This window comes from Protopterus annectens, chromosome 4.part0, assembly GCF_019279795.1.
Source record: "Protopterus annectens isolate FY-2018-M chromosome 4.part0, PAN1.0, whole genome shotgun sequence".
Taxonomy (NCBI): Eukaryota; Metazoa; Chordata; order Ceratodontiformes; family Protopteridae; genus Protopterus; species Protopterus annectens.
Genome location: NC_056733.1, coordinates 817,749,505 through 817,769,799, shown reverse-complemented (window position 1 = coordinate 817,769,799; position 20,295 = coordinate 817,749,505). Strand labels below are relative to the sequence as shown.

Below are 20,295 nucleotides of genomic sequence, written 5' to 3'. Positions count from 1 at the left end.
TCTGTCTCTCACTGGCCACTATAAATTTCATCACTGGCTTGCTTTCCAGGCTAAGAAAGATCCTGCCTTAAGAGACTTTCTCCACCTCAGAAATACTGGTTATATTTAAAACACTCACTACAAACACCACAGCCTTCACTACAACATAAACAAGCCACTTTGGGTGGACAGGTTCTTGACACAAAAACTTTCAACTTCTGTAAAAAGCTCCTCTCATTATCAAACAATGTAGTTCAACAACACTACAACTGGATGGATAGCCATGAATGTACTCCTTAAGTAAGTAGCATAGCCTTCATCAAACCGGAAGGAAAATCCACATACTAAACTTTCCCAGCTGGATGGCTAAGATCTAATATTGGTTACTCACGTCTACTTGTCTAAGAGGAGGGGCCAATTTAACTAAGAATTCCATTTGCAAAAATATATTCAGTATACATATTAAATCTCTGTTTCACACACACACACACACACACACACACACACACACACACACACATACACACACAGAAAAGGAGCCCCTACTTGTAAAATAGGCAACCTCAGTAATCACATGACACAGTCTCACTGATTGAAATTGTCTGGAAGTCAAAATATCTGAAAAAAAAATCATAATAGAAATGGATTCATCTATGCAATTTCCAACCACCAAAAGGACCATCTATAAATCAACAAACAACTGCTCAGCAAAAATTAAATCAATAAGAAATCTATAAACTCTCCAAGATCATACTACATACTGGAGTAAACATATAACTTCCCTCCAATCTAAAGCCATTTGACATTCAGACATTTTAATTTGTGCAGAAGTTATTCACAGACTAACCGTTTACTAAGCTGTAATGCTGACCATCGCTTTTGAAAAAAAAAAATTCCCACACTTTGTCAATAGCTCAAAATGAAGAATGGATTACTTTTTTTTTTTATTTATTATGTATTTATTTAACTTTGGAAAACATATTTAAAACTGTTAAATTGATCACACACCCAGAAACACAGAAAAGTTATTGTGATAAGTAAGCCACAGACTGCTGCAAGAAATCAGTCACAGTATACTATGCTTATGTCCGAACCAATGAAGCATACCTGTCAATTCCAAAAGAATTAAAGCAGCGTAATAAGAAAGTTATTTGCAAGGTTACATGGCAGTTTATATTGGAAATAAGTGGAGATATTAAAAACACTTTCTCATAATTATGCTGAAAAGTCTTCCAAGGTAAATACAACCTTCTGATTTAGCATGGAACCATACCTCTCAACCTTAGAGCAAGAATTCTGGACAAATTGAAAAATAAAATTGGGACACAGGCCCAAAAATAGTTATGCATCACAGACACCATTGAAACAAGTGTAGCTGCAAACATTATACATCACATATAATGTTTCTATCCCATTATTGTCAGTTAAACATTATATGGCTCATTCAATCCTGCCTTCTTTTGGAACAAAGAAAACCATACTATGAAATGACAAATCCATTAAAAATAATAAAACACATTAGCTCCACATCCTGCAACTTCCTACCTGCAAACAACCACACAGCTTTCACTGAAACTAGGTCTGCTTATTTCCACAGAATGACAGCTCTCCCTAATTAAGTCTAATGGTATACAATCTACCAGGATCTGGACTACTGAAATAAATTAAATTATGGCCTGTAAATTGCAAGTGCACTTTCTTTAATTAAATTACACTTCAAAGCCCACTTGCTGTATTTTTCAGTAACATCCCCATATCCATTTCCAGGTCACTTTTAGCATTGGCAGTGGTAGACTTAGCATCCTCCAGATCCCTACAGGACCACACTCATACTGCTAACATTGTCCATTAAATGTAAATATCCATCCACTGTAAATGACAAGAAGCTATGTCTTAAAAAATATATTTTTGGCATTCCCAGTACCCAGGTATCAGGTTTTGAAACAAAGAAACAATTCTCCACAGTTTGTACGTCTCTGTCTTTAATCATCATCTACTATTGCAGTACTCCCCAACACAAATACACACATACACACTAAAACCAACATTTAAAAAATGACATTGTGCCCACCTGATTTGCCAGTATTGATGATCCAACAAAGATATACTTACTGTTGTTCAATCTACCACTGCTTAGAACCCACCTATGACAAGACAGTACTGGGTGATTTTTTTGTTTGTCAAAAAAAAATAAACTTTATATGCTACAGTCCCACATTAGTCAATCCATTACTGACCCATTAACCCTAGGCTGCTGTCTCATTCTTAATCCCTGGGACTGCATTACCTTGGATGACTACTTTTATTTCCTAAGCAAAAGACACAAATCGGAAGATTTGGCAAAAATCCAGACATTCTTTGAAAATCCATACAGTTGAGAGGTATGATTTCATATTTAATACAACACTCTCCCTGTCAGAAAAGCTGCAATTTAATGAAAGTGTACTTTTAATGTAGGATGCATTTGTGAGTTAACTTTTTTGTACGTTAGCCTCTTTGTGCAAGTGTGTCTCTGTCATGCACACAAACACACACACTTCTACTTTCACGCACACATTCTGCATTCATGCATGCACTCACTCGCACCATACTTACCTATTAACACAGGTTAAGCGCTGTCTCTTTAAAATGCAATGGCAGCAAATCCATAGACGAGTCCCTCTTCAGCAAGAACACACACATTGATTCTCTGACACGAAATAATTGAGCAAACACATAGACCCTTCTTTGGCGAAAAAAATAAAAACTAGAAGGATGCTTTGGTGTATGCGCACACCGATGTTATAGAGTTACAGGTCACGGCTGCAAAAAACACAACAAAAAAGTGTTTTGGGGCATGTATACATCGATGTTGGAGTTAGAGGTAGAGGGCCACATGGCAGAGGTCTGAGGGCCGCAGGTTGGACACATCTACTCTAAAGAATCAAAACCACATTGCAAAGTATGTTTCCCAACTTGTTCAGCAGAATGCAATAAATCCTGTAAATCTTTATTTACCACACAGTCAGAAATCAACATCATTTTCTGTTTAAGCAGTCCAATAATATGCTGTTGATATTTTAACATATGAAATTGGCAGTTTAAAGCCCTGATCGCCAAGGTTGCAGAAGTATAAACCTTTTTACTCCATCTATCCAGCGCCCTGGAGTCTCTATCAGAAGGGGTAGGATTTTTAGCAGTAGAAAAGTACAGTTTTGTACCTACCATAAATGTAGATGTTCGAAGATCCACATTGCTGCAGTCCTTACACTTGGGTAGTCCGCTGTCCTCGGTCGGCCCGAATATCAAAGTATAAGGCTGACGTCGGTCAAGGCGCATTTGACTGACATCAGGACGTCAGGGTACAAATGCGCATGACCGACGTCATATCCTCAGTCTTTTCTTGCCCCAGATGTCAGAAGACCCTAAAAATAAAGGTCAAAACCAAAAGACAGCAAACAAACAACCAAGCACCCTTGCCCTAATTATATGTACAAAATATACACTATATACACAATATTTACCACTCAACCCACACAACCACCTCTAACTACAGAGGGGAAGGAGGGAGGGTAAATTGGACTGCAGCAATGTGGATCTTCGAACATCTACATTTATGGTAGGTACAAAACTGTACTATGTTCTTCATCTCACATTGCTGCAGTCCTTACACTTGGGTAGAATCCCAAAGCAGAGGTATGGGAGGATGGCCAAACTATAAGGAAACAGGAGCTGCCAAAATGCCCTGCAAAACAGCAGTGGCAAAACCAGCCCTGGATTTAGAGTAAAGTGGCAGGTGATAATGCCTAGAGAAAGTATGCACTGAACTCCAAGTAGCTGTCTCCAAAATATCCTTGGTTGCCACCCCCCTCAAAAAAGCTGTCGAAGTGGCAGTAGCTCTAGTGGAATGAGGCCTAATCCCAGCTGGAATCTCCTTGCCATGATGGGAACAACAGAAAGCAATGCAAAACCCAATCCACTTAGTAATAGTTTGTTTTGACACAGGCTTGCCCTGAGAACTCAAAGCAAAAGAAACAAATAACTGCTGAGACTGCCTGAACCCTTTAGTTCTGTCCAAATAATATTGCAACTGCCTGTGTACATCTAAAGTGTGCAAAATCTTTTCCCCTTTATTTTGGGGATTTGCATAAAAAGTAGGCAAATGAATAGTTTGGTTTAAAGCCACACTAGAAACCACTTTAGGCATAAAGGAAGGATTAGTACGTAAAGATACCCTATCCTTATGGAAAATTAAGAAAGGCTCAACCGCCATAAGGGCCTGTAACTCAGAAACCCTTCTTGCAGAGGTAATGGCCAACAAAAAAGCAGTCTTCCATGATAAATATTTCAACTCAGAAGTAGCTGCAGGCTCAAAAGGTTGTAGAGTGAGTTTCTCCAACACAAAATTGAGATCCCAAGCAGGAGTAGGAGCTCTTCGTGGGGTCTTATATTCTTTGCCCTCTAAGAAATTGCTTGAACAAAGGATGAGAAAACAATGGTGGGTCACAATCATAGTGAGCCGAAATTGCTGCAGCATGAACCTTAATAGAAGAGAAAGACAAACCTTTGTCCAGTAACTCAGTAAGATATTGAAGAGCCACACTCAAATTAGGCTCAGAAACATCAAAATCTTTTGCTGCACTCCAAAATAAAAATCTCTTCCATTTATCTGCGTACACTTTCCTTGTACTAGACCTTCTAGCTTCCAAAATAACATTCAAAACTTGCTGAGGAAGTGGAGGCCCACTATGTTTCAAAACAGAATATGCCAGGCTGTTAGGTGCAGAGAGTGAAGCTTGACATTGAGCAAATGGCTGTCCTCCTGTGACAACAGGTGTGGAATCGAAGGCAAAGGCCATGGAGGCTTCCGTACCAGACTTCTCAGTAATGGGTACCAGTGCTGTCGAGGCCAATCTGGAGCTATTAAAATCATCTTTGGCTTGTCCTGTCTGACCTTTAGAAGTACCTTTGGGAGGAGAGGCAGAGGTGGAAAGGCATACACATGAAGATTGCTCCAATTGAAAGAAAGAGCATCCACTCTCCAAGCTGTGGGATGAAACCTTTTTGTGCAAAACTTTGGCAGCTGATGGTTTAGTGGAGAAGCGAACAGATCTATGTCTGGAGTTCCCCATGACACTGTCAATTTCTGAAATACATGAGGATCCAATTTCCACTCGTGGGGATCCATAATTGTCTGCTCAAGTCATCTGCTAAGGAGTTCTGTGCTCCTGGCAGAAACCTTGCCTGAAGATTGAGCTGTAAACTGAGAGCAGTCTCCCACAAAATCATTGCTTGCCTGCATAGAGGATAAGAATCGTTCCCCTTGCTTGTTGATGTACCACATGACAGTTGTGTTGTCTGTTAGAATCAACACCTGCCCTGGAAGAAGTAAATCCTTGAAAGCTATTAATGCAAACTGGACTGCTAACATCTCCTTCAGGTTGATATGTAGATGTTGTAGTCTGGCAGGCCACTTGTCTTGTATCCACTTTCCATTTAGATGAGCTCCCAAGCTTTGTCTGAGGCATCTGTCGTTAAAATCTGACTCGCCTCTGGCCGGGTCACAGAGAGTCCCTTGTTTAGGTGACATTCCTGAGCCCACCACAAAAATTCCTTTTGAATGCAAGGTATTATTTGAATGACAGTGTCCAGATCCTGGCAGTGCTGTGTCCATACATTTTGAGATACCATTGCAGCTTCCTCATATGCAGTTTGGCATTGGGAAGCACCAGAATACAAGATGCCATGAACCCTAAGGCTTGAAGGACTGTCCTTGCAGTCAGCTCGGACTGATGAGATAGTTGATGGAAGTAAAGGGAAAGACTCTTTTGTTTGTCCGGGGTTAAAAGGCCATCTGGGATGCTGTATTCAGTCTCACACCCAGAAAGCACATGTCCTGAGAGGGTACTAGACTGGACTTTATTTCGTTCACAGAATACCCCAGGCATCTTAGCACTGCTATCACATATTCCAAATGATGAAGAAGCTCTTCCTTCCTTGAGCCAGAATCAGGCAGTCGTCCAAATAAGGATAGATCTGTATTCCTTTTAGCCTGAAGAAAGCTATCACTGGAGCCAGAACTTTCGTGAACACTCTGGGCGCAGTAGATAAGCCAAAGGGCAATGCAGAGAACTGATAGTGAGAAGTCCCAGCTCAAAACGCAGATACTTCCTGCAACTTAGTCTGATAGGAACATGAAGGTAAGCCTCCTTGAGATCCAAAGTTACCATCCAATGATCTTTGCCCAGCAGAGGTAAAAGCTGCTGCAACGTCAACATTTTGAACTTGGGAATGTCCAGATAAGTGTTGAGGATAGATAAATCCAAAATTGGTCTCCACGTGTTCCCCTTCTTTGGTACTAGGAACAGGCGAGAATAAAATCCTAGGCCCACTTCTGGCATAGGGACCGGCTGTATGGCCCCTATTTGGAGTAACAGAGAAACTTGCTTGTGAGCCTCTATTCTTTGTTGAGGAGGAGCGTCTGGCATGCCTTTGAAAGGAGGCAAGGTATGGAAATAAAACCTGTAACCGTGGTGTATGATATCCAATACCCATCTGTCTTGGGTAATTAAATTCCAATTTTCTTTGAAAAGTGCCAACCTTCCTCCCAAAGGTGCTGCCAGACGAGAAGGCTCTGGCAGCTGAAAAGGTAGGTCATTGGGTCTGTTTACGAAAGGACTGACCCCTGCCCTCACCGAAGACTGTGCAGGAGAACTCCCTGTTCTAGGCCTGAAAGAGCCCTGAGCTCTGCCCCTACCACGTCTAGATCTACCCCTAGACTGGGAATCATAAGAAGGATACGTCCACCCCTTAGTAGGCCAATTTCTACTAAACTTTGGAGGCTGGACCTGCAAAAATCTTTAACAGTCTGCATAGACTTAGCCTTGTCTTCCATTTTCTTTAAAACTGCCTCAACAGGAGAACCAAACAACACGTCAGATTGTAAAGGAGCATCTAAAATCCTTGTTTTAACATGGTCAGATAAATTTTGATCCCTCAGCCAGGCGTGCCTGCGAAGAACTGACCCAGTGGCAGCCACCCTAGACGAGGCCTGTACAGCATCAAAACCACATTGCAAAGAATGCTTACCCACCTGTTCAGAAACATGTACTAAATCTTGCAACTCTTTACAATCAATACCTTCTGCCAGAGCATCAACCTTAGACTTCAATTGTGAAAGGAGATAGTTTTGGTATTTCAACATGTGAAACTGGCAATTCAAAGCCCTCATAGCAAGAGTGGAAGAAGTATAAACTTTCTTTCCCCATCTATCCAAGGCCCTGGCCTCTTTATCTGCAGGAACCGGATTCTTTACAACAGAAGCCTTAACACCTTTAGGCCCCTGGCTAACAGTTTCTGGGTCTGCCCTAGGACTCTTAAAAAGATACTTATGAGCTTCAGGCACCCTGTAATACCTATCTGGTTTAACAGGAGCAGGAGGCAAAGAATCAGGATTAAGAGAAGCCTCTGTAAAAACATCTTCCACTACATTCAAAACAGGAGGTATAGCCAAAGGCCTATGCTGGGGTAAAAACAAAAATTCCCTAAGCCTTTTCCTGGAATCAGAGAAATCCTGACCTTCCTACTTAAAATGCTCCCTCATGGAATGAAGAGTTTCTGAAAAAGAAAAATCTTCAGGAGGAGAAGCAGAAGGAGTAGAATCATCCACATCAGAATCAGAATAAGGAGAGTACTCCTGCAAGTCTTCAGCCAAAGACTCTGAAACATCTGAAGCCTGCTCAAAACTCCCTAGCTCAGGCTCCACCCTAGGTCTCTTATCAGGAGGGGGCATAGAACCCCTAATCAAAGTAATCAAATCTTCTGCCATTTTAAGCATATGCTTCTTGGGCACAGTTCCTGAAGAACTAGGGGTAACACCAACTGAAGCTAAACCTGGCCTGCCCCTGGGAGAAGCCTTGGAAACAGTAGGAGAGGGCCTAACCACCCTAGGCAGGGAGGGGAGTATAGTAACCTGAGAAGCCCCATCAGCCTGGCCTGCCTCCTGAGAGGCCACATCCTGCAATAACAAAGTCTCTCCCTGGGATCCCAAAGAAACCTCCGGTGGAACCACCGGCTCCACTGACACCTCTAAAGAACCGGCGTCCGGTACTGACGGTTCCTCTAGCCTAGGTTTAACTGCTTTGTCCTTGCGCTTCTTCGAAGAAGCGGGCGCCGGAGCATCCAACGGCATTTTATAATTGCACGCTTCGAAGACTAACCTGGCACAATCTAATCTTCTCTTTATAGTGCGCTTATTGAATCTAGCACAAGAGCGACACCCAACAACGTCGTGCTCAGGCCCTAAACAAGGAATACACAAAGTATGGTAGTCTCTATGCGGTATCTGTTTCCCACAAGAAATACAATTATTCACTTTTTCTGACATCCGGTAAACCACTGAGGCAAGAAAAAACTAAAATATTCCCCAACGGGGTACTTAGCCAACTTTGACTCGGTCTGAAACTCCGAAATCGAACAATTTCAGAACGCCAACCGGCACTTGCAACGCTGCTTCTGCATCGGACCATGCGGCAAAAAAGATTGAGGATATGACGTCGGTCATGCGCATTTGTACCCTGACGTCCTGATGTCAGTCAAATGCGCCTTGATCGACGTCAGCCTTATACTTTGATATTCGGGCCGACCGAGGACAGCGGACTACCCAAGTGTAAGGACTGCAGCAATGTGAGATGAAGAACATCCTTAATGCCCTTAGGCCCTTGAGAAATGGTTTCAGGATCTGCAACAGTATTTTTGAAAAGGAACTTGTGGGACTCAGGAACCCTGTAGTATCGGTAGGTTTACAAGGAGCTGGAGGCAGGGAATCAGGAGCCATACTGGATTCCGAAAACAACATCATTAACAATGTCTAGTACAGGAGGTATAGCCAAAGGCCTATGCTGAGGTAAAAAGAAAATCCCTAAGCCTCTTTTTTGAATCAGAGAATTCTTGACTTTCCCAGTGGAAATGTTCCCGTAAGGTATGTAAAGTTTCACCAAAAGAGAAATCCTCAGGGGGGGAGCAGAGGGAATGGAATCCTCTGCATCAGAATCCTCATAAGTAGGTATGGACAATTCCAGGTCATTAGAAGAGTCAGAAGAAACAGAATCCTGATCAGAAGATTCATAGTCAAGCTCAGGCCTATGCCTCTTAGAAGGGGGGGGGGGTTGACTACCCCTGATTAGAGTAATTAGATCTTCAACCAATGTGATCACTTGTTTTTTAGGCACAGGGGCCTGAACATGTGGCCTGGGCGTCATCTTTTTTTGACACCGATCGAGATTTAGGCCTTAGCATTGAAGGTGGAGCTGGTTTGATATGCACGTTTGTAGGCCTGAATACACCCTCAGAAGCCGGTGCCTGCACAGCGGCTCCGCACCCATCCAAGGTAGAGACATCTGTGGGTTCAATAGATGAAGTATCTCGTGGCATACCAGACTCCGAATGGGTCTCAGTAGAGGCCTGCAAGTCAGAAGTAGCAGGCATCAGGGGCTGCGAAAGCGTCTCACTGAGTACCGGCGAACTGGTGAATGGCTTAGGAGAAGTGTAGTCGGCAGTTTTGGACCTCAAAGGCCTGTCTCTGTCTATCTTTGCATTTTTTCGAAATTCCGGTAGTCGGATAGCTAACAGATGTCATTTCTGGATAATTAAACCAAGAACCAAAATATTTAGAGGCAAAAATATACAGGTGACAGATAGTGCGCTGATTAAATAAAGCACAAAACCGACAGCAAGGTACGTCGTGGTCAGGGCCTGGGCCTAGGCAAGGAATACAGTACAGACAAAAATCTTCATGAGGTATTTGCTTTCCACAAGTAATGCAATTATCAGCTTTTACTGACATCGGTAAGGAGCAAGAAAAAGTTTCCCCAATGGGGTACTTACCTTTAAGTTGAAGACACTGGTTCTGAAACTCGAAAACAAAATTTCCGGAGTTGACCTACTGGCACTTGCAAACAGCTTCTGCTTCGGGCACCGCATGGCAAGAAAGACTGAGGTAATGACGTCGGCTGCATGTTTTATACCCCTGACAACCTGACATCATGGAAGAAGGGACAGCAACCGACGCAGGACCCAATCAGGCCGATTGAGGGCAACCTCCCAGCAGATTACCCAAATGTAATGACTGCAACAGTGAAACACAAAGAACATCTTCTCATGCAGAGGCTGATGTTTGAGAAAGAATCACTCGGATATGAAGTCTCAATCGATGGGAGTCTGTAAAGAGGGAGTTATACTAGACAGGACTGAGTAGTGAACACCGCTCCAATGAACTCTGTTGTGTAAGGATAAGATTTGATTTCTCCCAATGTATTGTCATTCACAAAAATTTTGTCAGAGAGAGAGTATGTTGTAGCGCAGTTACTAGAAGATGCTTGGTGGGGGCAGTAAGGAGCCAGTCATCTAGATATGAAAACACATGGAATCCTTTTAGTCTCAAGTGAGCTGTTACCACTGCCATGCATTTTGTGAACACACTGGGGGCTGTAAAGACACCCAATGGCAGGGCACGGAATTGGTAATGACTGGCTTCTAGCCGGAAGTGAAGCAGACTCCTGGAGCGTTTGTCCATCTTGATGTGGAAATACGCATCCCGAACATCTATAGAGCACATCCAATCGCCTTCTCTTAAAAAGGGAAGGACGGACTGAACCGTGACCATTTGGAATTTGGTGTGGGTGACAGACTTGTTTAAGTTGCTGAGATCCGAAATGGGTCTCCAGTCCTGTCTTTTTTGGCACCAAAAAGAATCTCGAGTAAAATCCGGATCCGCGCTGGTCTGGTGGGACTGGTTGAATGACTCTTTTTTGAGACAGCTTTATAATCTCTGAAGCTGCTCCTTCCCTTTGACTTGGTGTAACGTTGGGAAGTTTTCTTGTAAAGTTTGGCTGACAAGAAAGAATGATGTAACCTCTGGTGATAATACTCTGTACCCAATGATCATTGATGATAGAGTGCCAGGCAGCTTGGTGCAGAGATAAACTACCCCCGACTGCTTCCAGAGGTAAGCAATTGGGCTGCCCCCTCAGGAGTGCTGATAAGGCTGCCCGAGGAGTCGTCCCTGGAGTCTTGACTGCGAGGACCCCCCTCTGCTTCTATAGGGGCGACTTCCAGAATGGTTATTCCCTTTGCTCTGGGAGTATCATCACCACGTGCGGCACGGAAAGGACCCTGAGATTTCTTATGCCACATTTTCCCACTCCTCGGATTCCTGGAGAAGGTATGTTGAGGGTTGGAAAACCGTAGGCCTACGGCAGACAGGGTTTTTCCGTCTTGCTCGCACCTGGCTAGCATGTCTTTCACTTTGGAGCCAAAAAGGGATAAAGCTTCGATGGGAGCATTCAGAAAGGAAGACTTAAAAAGGGTCCTCGAGGTCACTGATGCGCATCCAGGCATGACGCCTCATAGCAATGCCTGAACCCGCTCCTCTAGCCCCCCCCCTTCGGTCACGTGTGAGAGCAACCACATGGATGAGTTGGATACTGATTCCAGGGTTGCTAGCTGTGAGGCCACTTTGTCCCTGACCTCATCAGACAACTGTCCTGCGAGTGTCCCAGAGAACTTGGAGATCATGTCCCTCTGGAGCCTCGTAAAATGTGCCACATAATTCAGGGAGCATATAGCAAAGGTCCCGGATGCAAAAACGCACTTCACAAGTCTGCCCACTGCCTGGGACTCCCTGTTGGGTGGGTGAACAGCGGGACTTTCCTCAGCCAAGTCTTTTTTCGTGGCCACCGCCACTACCATAGCATCAACTAGTAACCCTGTGGACCAGTGCGGATTCCCCACAGGAGGGGAAAGAATTTTGTCTGGTCTCTGGGGGTTCACCTCAATGGAATCAGGGTTCTTCCACGCTCGCTGCATGACTAGTTGGACGAGTTCGTTGGCAGGTGGCATAACCCAAGAGGTAGAAGGCTGGGCACGAAAAGCCTGCAGGAACACAGACTCCTCAGACGAAGGTTTGGAGGGCTTCCAGTCACCTCTCTGCTTTAACATCTCCAGGATGTCTCCGAAGGAGACATCATCAGGAGGTGACTGTGGGGACCCTTCACCATCATCATAATCAGTGTCTTCCGTTAGGCGAGTCCACGTGCTTCCTCTTGCATGTCTTCTTTTGAGAGGCCTCCTCAGTGGGGTCTCTGAGGAGGACACTGAAGAGTGGGTACCCTGAACAGGGGTATCCTGCGGCTTTTCTGCCCTGTGTCCAGAGGGGGTGGTCTATGACAGCTGTAGCTCAGAGGGGGTGAAAACTGGGGTTCCGACATCAAAGGAGTGCTGCACATCTTGGTAGAAAAGGACACCACAGCTAACTGTATAATCCAACAATAATGAAGTCAACTCCATTAAAAAAATCACATGAAAATCACCAATATAACAATACACTGTATGAAGAGAAGAAAGGGAAACACCTGAACAAAGATAAAAGCCAACAGCTTAAGCAAGAGAAAACAATACCAGCCATGGTACTGAAGAAATACCACAATGGTAAGGGAAAAGGCCGTACCAATAATGGCACTTGAAGTTTACCAACGGTAACAATGGGTAGAGTGGAAGGAATAAGGTTAGACAGAAGAAAAAATACTAGCAATACTGAAGGTTTAGTAAAAATATGAAGACATCCGAAAACTTTTACACAAATATCAAAAAAGATTTCACTTAGCTGAGAGCTCGGCTGAAACGCGGCTTTACGGCTATGCGGCAAAGAAGATCTGAGGTAACAGGGAGAAGGGCATTCTGAGAAGAGATTTAACTCGAGAGTTTTTTTGCTGGTGCGAGCTTGGTAATAGGCTCTGTTCCGAGGGGTCAGAACTGAACCCATCGGTGATGAATGGAAAGAAGATTAACAACATCAGATCAAAGCTTTTTGAAAAATACAAAATAAAGGCGGCTCCCCAATAGGGAACTTATCTGAATAAGTCTAGGCAATGGTTGCAACCAACAAGTCTGAAGAGAGACCAATGGGAGCAATAAACTTGCATTTGGAGTGGCAGCAAGATGGTCTTGATTTTACACTTCTGCTTTTGCTTATATATCCTTATGACCAGAAGGTTTTTGCTTTGGTATACTGGTTGGACATCAGGCTGCCTCAACGAGATAATCCATCAGTAATGAAGGACATCGGGGGGGGGGGTTCTGATGAACTAGACTGTTTGAGGGTCTCACATTCCTTCTCCTTAAGGACAAGCTCATACTTGTGTCTCTTCTTTTTGAGGACACCAGCTAGATACCCAAGCAATATACACACTGGGCATGGTAATCTGTATACAGACTCTGACATTTAATGGCATACTTGTTGGTCTTTTCTGTGGTGGAAATCCTCTGTTAGCATGTATGGATGGTTGTTTACCAGATAGTAGCACTAGAAATGAAAGAAACCAGTCCTCAGTGGAGTACCTGCCTGTTTAATATTCCTGGTTAAACGCTTGGACTGTTCCCAGAATGCTAAGCACTCTCCGTATTGCACATTTACTACAAGAACCAACTGAAAATGATACCACATAAGTGAAAGTGCACTAAGTAAGAAGACATCAGTCCATTTACGGCAGAAGGGTGCTCAGCTCAGACACTAGACTCAGCCAGTGGCAGGAATCCTTGAAACAGTGAGCTACATGAAGAAAATCACAAACTACAAAGAATTAGTTTGGGAAAGAACACACTTCTTTCCAGACAAAGAAATCTACAAATACAGTTACTCTGTGGTACAGTGTAAAGCCCTGATCATATCACAGGCAACCAGAGTTCGAACAGAGGCTCGGGTGCTAATAAGAGCTGGCAGGGGAGGATGGTAGTGAGTGGCTGCTGTCTATACACCCATCCTGAGAATAAGGAGGTGGCTCTGGTTCGCAACATGGGAGACAACAAGCAGGAGAACTAGATGCCTACCCCATGAAGCTCAAGTCTACCTAGCCCATCCTGCTGTGTGCCATTATGGACAAGAGGAATCCTGGGACGGCAGTCATACTGGGGGGGGTTTCAGGTCTACACCCTGCCACCTGACTTTGGCCTCAAGCAGGTGAGCTCACATTCCAGGTACTAACAAATCAGCTGTAGGGTTCTTGCCCACCTGGGACCCCCCCCCCCCTGCAGAAGTGCAAAAAAAAATCTGCATATAAATTGATAGGTTTGTCCAGTTATCAAAGAATGTGGTCAGAGAGTTCTGACTGAAGAGATCATTTGTCTAGGCAAAGTAACATGAGTAGTGGATTTAAATAACCAAGAAAGTTGGTCAGTATGGATTTAATCCTAAGCAGTACTTTTATTTTCAATTTTTACTGAGAGATGTAACCAACCAAACAGCCTTCCACTCCTTATAACTAGCCTCAACAGTCATCCTCTATTGCCTTTCAAAGGCACTCTGCAGCCAAACACTAACATGTGCAAAGCATGGTCCTTGGGAGTCATCAGTGTGACAAGTGGATCCTTTTCTACCATTAGCTCAACCCCCCTCCACCAACATGTGTAATAGTACCATTGTGAAGTGTATCACCATATTCATTCTGTTCTCATGCAACTGGTTTGTATTTCTTGAGTTCTGCATTACTACCTTCCATCAAACCTACAAGTGTCAAGCATGTCAGGGGAGAGCCTTATGCACTGCCAGAGGGGGAAAAGCAGAAAAACTCTGTTCCCTTGGGCTGGTCACGGGAGGTCAACATAAGTGATCAGGTGCTGCTCTTATACATCTCAAACTAAGCTTTGCAAAATCATCTTGGTAAGTAGGTCAATAGTAGATGCTAGAAAAATGGTACAATACCATTAACTGTTACTCTAACTTCACTTAAGACAGCTGAGGATCCTAGAATCGTGCCACTGATTACCCAGTGATCAAAAGCCTTGGTAAGGGACAAAAAATGGTTTGAGTAATTTGCTAAAGTTATGGTAATTTATTTCAGGTTAATGCTATTCATGGCACTTGTAATCAAATCAGCTTTGCAACCATGTTGGAGATTCCACTTGCACGCATCTACTACACAGTAGCAGTCTTTAAATTAAAAGAATATAAAGAAGCACCATTAAACATTTAGAAAGCAAAACATTTTACTTCAAGAACTTTCAAAATCATTATGTATGTATTTCAGTCAGTATTTACATTACAATATACCAAAAGACAAACAACAACATGTACATTATAATATATGGGATCTTGTACTTGAACTGCATTCCTGTCATTCCTAATCATTTAAAGCAAGCATTAACATTCTATATTAAGTGACAGTTTTTCTTCTTTCAGGAACCTAACATTTTTTTTCAGAATGACCTTGCCTGAGCAGCTATGTATCCTACTCACAATTATATCTCCTTTAAAAGCTCAGGGCTAGTTTGAAGCTGTTCCAGTAAACTGCTGAAACTACACAACAGTCCAAAAGTACACTCCACCCTACCTGTGAGATGACAAGCCCTTCTTTCTGTGCAAAATGCTGCTTTTTGAACTCGTAATAAGCATTATACTGATGATATGGCTGCAGGAACTCAAACCTGGGAAAGAAAAAACAGTGATTTAATTACACACTGCAATATTACTTAACAGTTCCAAGAGCTACCCATTAAACTTTACACCATATTTAATATTCCACTCAAGTGCAGGACAGAAAGAAAAACATCACACACACCAGAAAGAAGAAAGGCCATCTCTGCAACCTTAAGGCTCAATTAATACTTAAGTAGCCATCTTCTACATAATGATTTGTCTGTTACAGTTGATGCTCAAGTATCTGCCCCCTTTTTTTTTTTTTTTTTTTACACAAATTCTTTTATTCAACAATCAAACCATGTGTGTTAAAAACTTTACATGAATTTAACAGCATGATGTATTCATGTGTATTTATGCACTTGATACAATCTTAAAGATTATTTCTTACAAATATAATCAGCGGAAATTTCACAACTCAAAAGATCCTATATCCTTCTGCAAAATTCTTTAAAACGATCAAAGCTGGAAACAGGAGAAAAAAAGGTTACGTCTTACCACAACGTTCCATCTGTGTTGTCAACCTTTTATAATCCTTGACTGTGGGCTCAGTTCCGGGCCTTGGAACAGACTCGGTGGTTTATTTCAGCTCATGCCTTCCAAACTCTCGAGCCAGACTTTACCCACAATGCTCCTCTCAAATGACCTCAGACTGAGTTTGCCCAAAACAGTGGCAGACAAATAGTAAATAAAAATAAGAGACAAGATAGGTGTCCCTAATATGAAGCCAGTAATCAGGCTGAGGGAAGGAGGGGAGTAATGTTAAGGATTACTGAAGATCAACAACAGAGATGGAATGTTATGGCAAGACATAACTTCTTTATCTGATGTTGTCAATCTTCACATATTTCTTGACTGTGGGACAGAGTCCCTAGCTGCCTGAATCTTGGGAGGTCTCACGGAAGAATATTCCTAAGGACCATCGAACCAAATGATGCTCGTCCCCCAGAAACCCGATCCAATTTGTAATAAGTGATAAAGGTATGAGGAGAAGACCAAGTGGATGCTGCACAAATGTCATCTAAAGAAGCTCTAGCATGAAAAACTGCAGAAGTTGCCACTGCTCTAGTTGAGTGGGCTTTTACTGGACGTGAAAGGCTGAGCCCTACTGACTGACAGATAAGTGTGATACAATTTTTGAGCCATTTCACCAAAGTAACCTTGGAAACTGGGTTACCTAAACAATGTGAGGAAAAGAAAAATAGTTGATCAGATTTTCTGAAATCCTTTGTTCTGTGGAGATAAATACGTAGCTGTCTGTGGACGTCTTAATGAATGAAGGGAATACACCCCTTTATTAGAGAAATTAGGTAAAAAAGACAGGTAGTTGCAATGTCTGATGACTGAGATTCTGAGACTATCTTGGGTAAAAAAGGATGGAAAAGTCCTAAGGGAGACCCCGTCTTTGTGAAGTATTATATAGGGTGGTTTACAGGACAAGGCCTGAAGTTCAGATACTCTTCTGGCAGATGTAATATTTTTATTTATTTCACATTTCTTTACCAACTTTGAACGAAGCCAATTTTCACCAGAGGCCCGGGGAGAAATGATCCTAAAAGCCAATGAAGATAAAGTTTTCCAAGACAAAAACTAAGTCACAAGTAGATGAAAGTTCGAAAGGCAACAAATTAAGGGACTAAAGAACTACTGTTGGATCCCAGGGAGAAATCGGTTCTTTAAAATGGAGGACTTAACATTAGGACCTCCTTTAAGGAGGCTTTACAAAGTTTGTGACACATAAGGGATGATCTATCAAACCCCATATGGAAGTTCGAGATTGCTGCTAAATGGACTTTAATTGTTGAGGTAGATGAACCAAAATGATAAAGGTTAGGTAACAAATCCCAAACTTTATAAATAGGGGTGGAATAAGGATCAAGTTTGCTCATAAGGGCCCGAGTTGCAAATTTTTTCCATTCACTTTGATAAAGCTTCCTCATTGAAGTTTTGCGATGGGCCACAATGATTTGACGGACAAAAGAGGAAAAGGAAGGATTTCTGGCAATCATGGGAATTGGAGAAGCCAAACCATAAGCCTGAGATGATGGAGGTTCGGATGAACCATGCCCACTGGATGAGACAGCAGATCTAGTGCTATGTACAGTATCTGTGACTTCTGAAGAAGATGAGGCCAAAGGAAGAGAAACCAAACCTGTCGAGGCCGAAAGGGGGCAATAATGAGGATTATTGAGTTCTCCGACCCCTTGGCTTTCTTTAGAAACTGTGATATCAAAGGAGTTGAGGGAAAAGCATACAGAAGACCGGGGGCCAATCATGGAGAAGAGCATCTCTGGGCGACTCACCTGGAGGGGGATTAGGGAAAAGTAACTGATTCACTTGGTTTTCAGAGGGGAAGCAAAAAAAACTGCAGCAAGGTTGGCCCCAGTGACGAAAAATCTCCTTCGCCACCACAGGATTGAGACACCACTTGTGAGGCTTGAGAATGGTTCTCCTCAGTTTATCCACTATCACGTTGTAACTCCACGGAATGTGAGGAGTTGTGAGAAAGAGGTTGGAAGAAATCGCCCATTGCCAAACTCTGAGGGCTTCTTGACAACAGGTAAGATTCGATTCCCCCATATGTTGATATACCAGACTACTTACATACTGTCCGTCTGAATTGCTACCGTTCCTAAAGGAAGGTTATCTTGAAATGCTTGCAATGCTAACAGCACTGCCCTCATCTCTAGAATACTGATGTGCAAGTTTGCCTCCACTTGAGACCACATGCCTTGGACTGTCCTTCCCAGATAATGACCCCTCCAATCTGGGAAGCGTCCGTGGTCACTATGGCTTGGTGTTGTGGAAGGATGAATGGTCGGCCCAAAGGAATCTCACTGGAGTGGAGCCACCACAAAAGATCCTGTTTGCAGTGACTGGTAATTGAGATGGGGAGAGACATTGGCTGATCTACCAGATACCACTGGGAGGCTAGTAACCATTGTAAGATTTGCATGTGATATCTTGCTAAGGGAACAACACCGATTGAAGCTGCCATAGAGCCTAATGCTTATAGGATTAATCTGGCTGGAAAACTTTTGCTCTGGATAATTTGGTCGACCTGAGATCTGATCCTCTGTAGCCTTTCCAGTTGCAACTCCTGCAATTGTGTCCAACAGGGCTCCGACGAATTCTACTTGTTGTGACGGCTGCAAATTTGACTTTTTGTAATTTATTGTGATGACTAGAGATGCAGAGTGTAATCTCTTGCCCGTTCTGATGTCTGGTGGTAGTGGTGAGGAGCCATTCGTTGAGGTATGGAAAAACTCAAAATGCTCGCAGTCTGAGATGAGCTGCTACCACTACCATGCATTTGGTGAACACCCTGGGGGCTGTGGTGAGTCCAAAGGGCAGTGCTCTAAATTGGAAATGACTGGCTCCCAGCCGGAAGCTCATGACCCTCCTGGAGCATTTGTCCATTTTTATGTGGTAATACGTGTCCTGGATGTCTATAGAACACATCCACAATTGTCCTTTTCCATAAATGGAAGTATGGATTGTACAGAGACCATCCAAAACTTGGTTTGCTATACTGCCTTGCTGAACTGGCTGAGATCCAGAATGGGTCTCCAGTCCCCTGTTTTTCTGGGCACTTAAAAGAACCTTGAGTAAAACCCAGATGCCATTTGGTCTGGTAGGACTCTTTGGATGACTCTGTCTTTTTTGGGGGTTTGTATTTGCAAGTGGGCTATTGTAACTTTTGGATATGATCCCCATGCACCCATTTGTCTGAAGGTATCAGGTGCCAGGCAGATTGATACATGGATAACCATCCTCCGGCTGCCTCCAGAGCAAGACAATCGGGCTTCCATTCAGGAGTGCTGGTAGGAAGCACCAGAGAAGGAATCTCTGGACTGCTGGTTCTGTGGGCCACATCTGCCTCTAAGGTGGCATCTTTCATTAGTTCCTCCCTCAGTCCCGGGAAAGCCTTTGCCAAGTGAGTCCAGGAAAGGCCCTTGGGATTTTTTAAACCTTAGTCTCCCACTTCTCTGGTTCCTAGAGTAAGGCCGCTGAGGAGTGGAGAAACAAACGTCTACGGCGAAAGATTCTTCCCATCTTTCTCACATCTGGCCAGTGTGTCTTGCATTGACAAATGACACTTTAAATGGCTCCGCAAAGTCACACAAGTGCATCTAAGAGTGCCCTCTCATGGCTATACCTGAACCCACTGCTCTTGTCGTCCCTTCAGCTGCATGGGCAATCAGCCTCGTGGACGAGTTAGAAATTGCTTTGAGGGTGGCGAGCCAAGAAGTAACTTTGTCCCATACCCCTTCAGCTACTGCTTGGAGAGGGTATTCTGAGAGCTCTTTGACTAAACCCCTCTGTAACCTTGTAAAGTGCACCATGCAGTTTAAGGACCTGAGAGCAAAGGTCAAGGAAGTGCAAACATGCCTTCCAAACCTATCCATAGTCCTAGACTCCTTGTTAGGAGGATGGATAGTTGGACTTTCCTCAGCAAGTTCCTTCTTAGCGGCAGCCGCTATCACCATGGCATCCACGGGTATACTTTTAGACTAATGTTGCTCTTCCTTCGGGGTGGAAAGGATCCGGTTAGGTCTCTTGGGGATCAGTTCGATGGAGTGGGGCATCTTCCATGCTCGCTGAGCGACCAGTTATAATGAGCTCATCAGCAGGTGGAGAAATCCAAGTAGTAGAAGGCTGGGCATGAAAAGCCTCCAGGTATACAGACTCCTCCGAAGGTTGAAGGGAAGACCAGCCACCCCTCTGCTTCAGGATCTCTAGGATGTCCCCGAAGGAAACATCATCAGGGGGTGACCTGGGAGAACCTTCCCCTTCATCAAAGTCAGTATCGTCGGTGAAGGGCTCCTCCAGGGAGTCCAAGTGCTTCCTCTTGCACTTTTTTTCCG

The 20,295-nt window shown here is 43.5% G+C and overlaps 1 protein-coding gene across 5 annotated transcripts in view; it reads right to left on the bottom strand.

Annotated features, from left to right (window-relative positions):
• Positions 1 to 20,295, bottom strand: part of LOC122799595 (splicing factor SWAP) — a 1,354,031-nt gene that overhangs the window by 1,085,887 nt on the left and 247,849 nt on the right. For all 5 annotated transcript variants that reach the window (XM_044068762.1, XM_044068763.1, XM_044068764.1 and 2 more), the window contains exon 10: positions 15,342 to 15,435. In XM_044068762.1, the coding sequence (XP_043924697.1) occupies positions 15,342 to 15,435 (94 nt within the window). The remainder of the gene's footprint in view (positions 1 to 15,341; positions 15,436 to 20,295) is intronic.